Here is a 6259-nt window from a genome sequence, read left to right as displayed (position 1 = left end):
AGACTATTTAAGGTGAACTAAACATAGCTTTATTCTGGACTCTTTACTAAGTTCTATGGACCTATAGGCATGGTTGAAGGCTATGTTTTTTAGATCCTACGAGTAGGGGTAGGGACTAGGGTATTATAAAAAAAAAAAAAAAAGTTAATGCATTTTCATTTTAATGTTAGTGTTAAACTCCATTTTGAAGAGGTCGGTCAAGAACGCTGGCATGAGACTAGATGTACTAATAAGGGAATACGGTGTGGCTTTCTTACGTTGACTATTCAATTCATAAGTTCTCTTCATGAGCAAGGCTGCTATTGTTAGACTTAAAAAATGCTTCACTTCTGTGAACTTTCATTTTCGAAAGCAAACTCGTTTACGAGACAGTACACCTTTTCATATATGATCATCATTTTTACACCCCCTTCATGATAATACCAAACTTGACACCATATTATTATTTCCTACAATGAAGAATAATATACCCACAAACTCCTCAACTTACAAACTCCTTAATGTCCATATAAATCTCAATCATCTTATATCCTACTTGGTCATATTTGCATTTGGACTAACCATTGGTAGCACATTTTTAAGACATGATTTCTCTCCTAGTTACAATACACCTCCCTTGATGACCCTTAAACTTCTCAGCGTCACATCCTCATCATCTTCAACCCTAGACCAATTTAATGTTTCTTCGTCGTCGATGTCGAATTCTACTAAGATCAATTATATGCATGAGATGGAGGATGAAGAATTATTATGGAGAGCATCCATGGTACCAAAAATAGGTGGGGAAAATTATTCATCAAAATTTGTAACAAACAAGATTGCTTTTTTGTTCTTAGTTAGAGGATCATTGCCATTGGCACCTCTTTGGGAGATGTTTTTCAAAGGACATGGAGATTATTATACCATTTATGTTCATTCTCTTCCTTCTTACAATGAATCTTACCCCACCAATTCAGTCTTCCATGGCCGGAGGATTCCTAGTAAGGTTAGTTATATACTTTTCTTGTTTTAGTTATTCATTATTATTCTTTCTTTTTAATACCAATTTTGTTGCCTATTTGTTAGTTCTGTTATGTCTGGTATTTTTTTTTCTTTACTTCTGTTCGAGGCTTGTATTGTGGAGAATAACTCTCTCATGATATGCTTCTTTACCTTTAGTTTTTCCTTTGTCTTGGCCAAATTAGGGACAAATGGAAATTAGTTGTAGTGAATTTCTCATCAAGCAGAAATCGCACCCAATATATTTGGGATTGTCTTTGATTAAAATTTTTACTATTAGTTGTGTCTTGATAATTAACGAACTTATTGTCCTTTGATTAAAATTTCACAATGTATATATATTTTCACATATTTATAAAATTTTAAAATGGGATCCCTTCATAGTTAAAGCTCCTTGGCATAATATACATTTTGGTTTGACTATTGATATGAGATGAGATTGTTATCAGCCCAATACTTTTTCTTATACAAAAATGCATATGTTTTCCTAATTTATATATGGAGTTGGTAAAAACTGATCATATATGATAACTCGATATTACTTCCTCCGTTTCATTTTAATCTACACACTTACACTTTTTACGCATGTTAATGCAAAACTTTGAGGACATATATCTTTAGTTTTGTATTTGTAAAAATTATAAAAAGTACATATTAATAAATTACATGTTATGATGAATTTAACAAGATCCCACATTACTATATTTTTATCCGCGTATAAATCACAATAATGGTCAAAGTGAAATTTATGAATAATGTAAAATGTCAAAGTGTGTAGACTAAAATGAAACGGAGAAAGTACTTATCACAACGTCATCTAACTTGATGGTCGCAAATTTGGGTTCACATTATACCCATATGGTAGATAAATGTATTTGCACAAATAAACTCACTAAGTTAGGTTAAGATTTCCCGTAAATGAACTGCTTTAAAAACTTATATATTTAAAATATATCAAAGTATTAGTTTCGCTACTTGTGAAAACTAGCAATGAAGATAGATTATAGAGTTCAAGTTGATAAAGTTGAGTTTGTGTCTTTTAGAGTATATTTATAACTTTGCATGACCACCAAGTTGTTAAGAATTTCTTTATGTTTCCTTTGTTTTGAATAAGGTGAAACAATTTTTTTTTTTTTATGTGACTGCTTTTTGAGAAATTTTTTTTACTTGTTTTAGAAGGTTTTTAATATCTTCCTTCTGTTACTTCATTCCTTATCTCCTAAAGTTTTGATCTAGATCTATTTCGCACTACTTTACTCCAATTGTTAAAAATAGATAATTCTACATTCTCTCACAATCCTATTATGTACCGTATTTAAATAAAACAAAAATGTTGCACTTTACACCATTTCTTTTCCTCCCCTTAGCTTCTGTTATTATAGTTAAGGTTCATGTAAGTTTAACTAAAGTTAACTAAATTCTCAATACTGATAAAAAAAAACTCTCGAACTTAAAAATAATGCTTTTTTAATCATTTAAGTAAATAATGGTATAATAATATTAGACACTAATGCTAGCCAAAATATAGATTGTGACGACCTAGTTATTGCACAGCCATTAGCAAAGAAACGAAAGGATGAGGAGCTAGCTTATGTGGTAGAGCACTCCCCTCTGATCTCTAAGGTCAGGGGTTCGATCCTTACCCCCAGCATTATGCTGGGGTATTTCCTAAGCATTCTTTGCATGCTTTACCAGTCAATGTGCTGGTAGTTCCTACAAGGCTAGTAGCCTTGGTAGGGGTTAGCTCTTAGGCTGACTTAATTTCCCAATAAAAAAAAAAATTAGCAAAGAAACGAATCAAAGATGTTCAATGAACAAGCTAATAAAGTTTCAAAACAATGTAGTGAAACAGCCCAATTATTCCATGAAGTCGAGTCATTAAGCTTACTTTATTGAGTAAAAAGTACTTTATATAAATAAGTCATGGATTTGTTTCAAGTTTTTTTTTTCCCCTCCAGTCTCCAATCCCCCAAAGTTCAGCAAAATCTTGAGGCAAAAGAAAGGAAAATGAAGCTTAAGCTAGAATGTTGGCTTAATGCAAAACTCTGTTCCCTAAAATCCATACATCTTAAAAGTAGTGCCTATCTTTTTATATACTAGTATAATTACATGCATGATGGATTAATTGTTGCGTTAATACATTATTGTATGGAATATTAGCAATATACGTTGAGTTAATCTCAATAGTAGGTACCCCTAAACTATGGTAGATCTTTGCTGCCAATGTCAAACATTTGGACTTTAGTATCAACCTACATGCAAGCAAAGCACTAAGTATTGTTTTCCTTCGACTTTACTCTTAGCATTTGGCAATTCAATATAATAAAGCCGCTTTTATTTAATTAATTATTATTCTTTTTGTATACACTACATGTGCTCATTGTGTTTGACCGAGGTGTGGGCTTTAAAACTTATGTACATGACTTCCAGCCATAGCAAAAGACGCAAAGTTTTTACCCATTTTCGTTACGGTCCAGGACTCCCTCATTGCTTAGAATCTAAAATCTACATAGCATTTTTCTTACTTAGAATATACTTGAATTTCAACCATAAATAGATTGACATACGGCACAATATTTAGAATTTAGTCCAAAGTTATTGAATTGGTTAAAATTTAATTTTTTTTTTGGAATTGGATCTCGATTCAAATCCAAAACATTTCAAATTGAATCTAGACGTAACTTTTAAAGTTCAAATTCTAAAAATAAATCCAAAGTTTTAAATATAAAATTGTATATGAGCGTACTAAACTTAATTCTTTACTTAACAAATGTTATTCAAAATTACATATATCTAAATTAAATTAGCATTTGCTGAATGAAGGAAGTAGAATGGGGAAAATTCAACATGGTTGAAGCAGAACGTCGACTACTAGCAAACGCTCTTCTTGATGTATCAAATCAACGATTCATTCTGTTATCAGAGTCATGTATACCACTCTTCAATTTCTCAACTATATATTCGTACCTCATAAATTCAAAAAAGAGTTACGTTGAAGCCTATGATTCAGATAGTTCAACAGGGCGTGGGCGCTACAGTTATCACATGATGCCACAAGTAAGGCTATCACAATGGCGAAAGGGTTCTCAATGGTTCGAGATGGATCGTGCTGTTGCAGTCAAAGTTATATCAGATGAAGAATATTTTACTTTGTTTCAGAAATTTTGCACACGCGGATGCTATGGAGATGAGCACTATTTGCCAACATTTCTTAGCATTGAGTTTTGGTGGAGGAACTCAAATAGGAGCTTAACTTGGGTTGATTGGTCCAAAACTGGGCCTCATCCTGGTGTGTTCCAAAGACCTCAAGTTACTCCTCAACTTCTACAAAGCTTAAGGAGTAATGGAACTTGTGAGTATAATGGAGGAAAGACTCACATTTGCTTCTTGTTTGCGAGAAAGTTTATGCCTGGTACTTTAACAAGGTTGTTGAGATTTGCTCCTCCAATTATGAAGTTCAATTAACTTCATGTAAACTAATTAAATCTGTATATGAATTATTGATTTTTTTTTTCTTTAGGTAGGGTTTTTTTTTTTTTCCAAAATCAACAATTTAAATTGTTGTTTTATACCTTTATTTCTTCATTGTAAAATTTTGGTTCTGTACAAAATGGAAGATGCATACATTGGTGACTAAAATACCATGTAATATAGTAATATATATAATATTGAGTGAACCTATTCGGTCATAATTAAGTAGCACAAGTACTCTGATGTTGGTTTATCTTATTTTGCTTTTTAGGAAGTTTCATTTTTTATATATTTGGATAAATCAATGTGAAATAGAGAAATGAATGTGAACTTTATAAAACATGAGTAGCATGTATCGTGCACGCGCTACTCTCTCGCTGATCAAAAAGGTTGGCAAGTTCCATCCTAAAACCAATTGGTGATAAATGGGCTAGTCCACCAATTTATATGTTAGTCATTCTCTCTCTAATTCTTCAATGCGGGATAGTTATTCCTAACTCACATGTGGGCTACTTTAAACACTGTCCGTCACATGTGAGCCACCTTCAATCTTGAACTTTGGATGGGTCACAACATCCTCGCTGGTGTAACACCCCGATAATTTTCTCTTTTCCAAAATACTTTTTAATGTAAAACTTAGATAATCATCAAAGCATTATCGTCCGTGCGATAACCTATCGGCTTATTCCGAATTTTGCAGCGGAAAACATAATAAATAACTTTAGAATTAAAATTTAGTCAACAACAAAGTTAACTCCAAAAGTCAACCAACAAAGTCAAAGTTAACTCAAAACCAAAATCAACTATAAATTTCAAAGTACGATAAAAAAAACACACTAGCTCTTCAATCCTGAACCCAATGATTCATCATCTTCAAACTTGTAGATAGACAATTCACTATTGATCCCTAGAGACTGCTCACTAAAATGGATCATCACATGATCAATAAGGCATAGCCATGATCAACACACATAAACAAAAACACGTAATCAGCAAAGCTAAGTACTACATAATTAATAAAGAAATAATCCTAACATGATACTACTACATACCAAACAGGAATAAATAGTAACATAATAAACTTGCAGATAACTCTTACTAAACTAAACTTCACAACCAACATTTTATTTACTTTAAATTGAATAGTCAATGGAATGAGTTGTCTGACTACATACCAGCAGCCTCCCCTTTGGAAGACGAAATACGGGCGCGACTCCATATTTTTATGACCTATGATATCGAGGACCATTTAAAATAAGACTAGGAACGCTGATCAATCCGGTCCCACGAAAGCCATAGGCTACCACCATGTACTCCAACTCTCTACTAGTCCAACACTTCATATGTGCTCAAGTCTAAAGTTATTGTTGTCCACGTTTCACTTTACATGATTTACCATTTATTACTTGTTATGATCTACAATCAATACATATAATACAATCACAACTTTCATTTTTATCTTAGGATTAGATAATTGATCACACAACTTAACAACTCAAGATTAATTCAATCTTTAATCCAGTATTCCTTATTTGTTGAACCTAACCAACAACCAACCAACCTTTCAAAGGTATAAAATTTTTACTTACCAAATAAGGTCCTTGGTCCTTATAAAGCAGTGAAATACTAAAAAGGGAACAACATGATTCAATCATGATCCAAACTAATAAATATATATTAATCCATCATATGAATTAATACAATAAAGTTTCCAAATCTCATATGCTTGCATCAATCTTCCATACAAACATCATATAAATCTCATAATCAACATGTTTCACACAACGAC

At 32.3% G+C, this 6259-nt stretch overlaps 1 protein-coding gene across 1 annotated transcript; it reads left to right on the top strand.

The window, feature by feature from the left end:
• Positions 1-224: 224 nt before the first annotated feature.
• On the top strand, positions 225-4691 carry LOC104893585 (glycosyltransferase BC10). Its single transcript, XM_010679714.4, has 2 exons — positions 225-985; positions 3823-4691. The coding sequence occupies exons 1-2, from the start codon at positions 455-457 to the stop codon at positions 4462-4464; spliced, it is 1173 nt and encodes a 390-aa protein (XP_010678016.2). The 5' UTR covers positions 225-454; the 3' UTR covers positions 4465-4691.
• The last annotated feature ends 1568 nt before the right edge of the window (positions 4692-6259 follow it).

The sequence above is a fragment of the Beta vulgaris genome, chromosome 5, assembly GCF_026745355.1.
Source record: "Beta vulgaris subsp. vulgaris cultivar EL10 chromosome 5, EL10.2, whole genome shotgun sequence".
Lineage (NCBI taxonomy): Eukaryota > Viridiplantae > Streptophyta > Magnoliopsida > Caryophyllales > Amaranthaceae > Beta > Beta vulgaris.
The sequence above is the reverse complement of the archived record's forward strand: the minus strand, read 5'-3'. Positions and strand labels throughout refer to the sequence as shown.

Bases quoted from the DNA above. Each gene is read 5' to 3' on its own strand.
- LOC104893585 (XM_010679714.4), top strand. From the start codon at position 455: ATGAAGAATAATATACCCACAAACTCCTCAACTTACAAACTCCTTAAT. The intron at 986-3,822 runs GTTAGTTATATA...TGCTGAATGAAG, and splicing joins GCCGGAGGATTCCTAGTAAG to GAAGTAGAATGGGGAAAATT.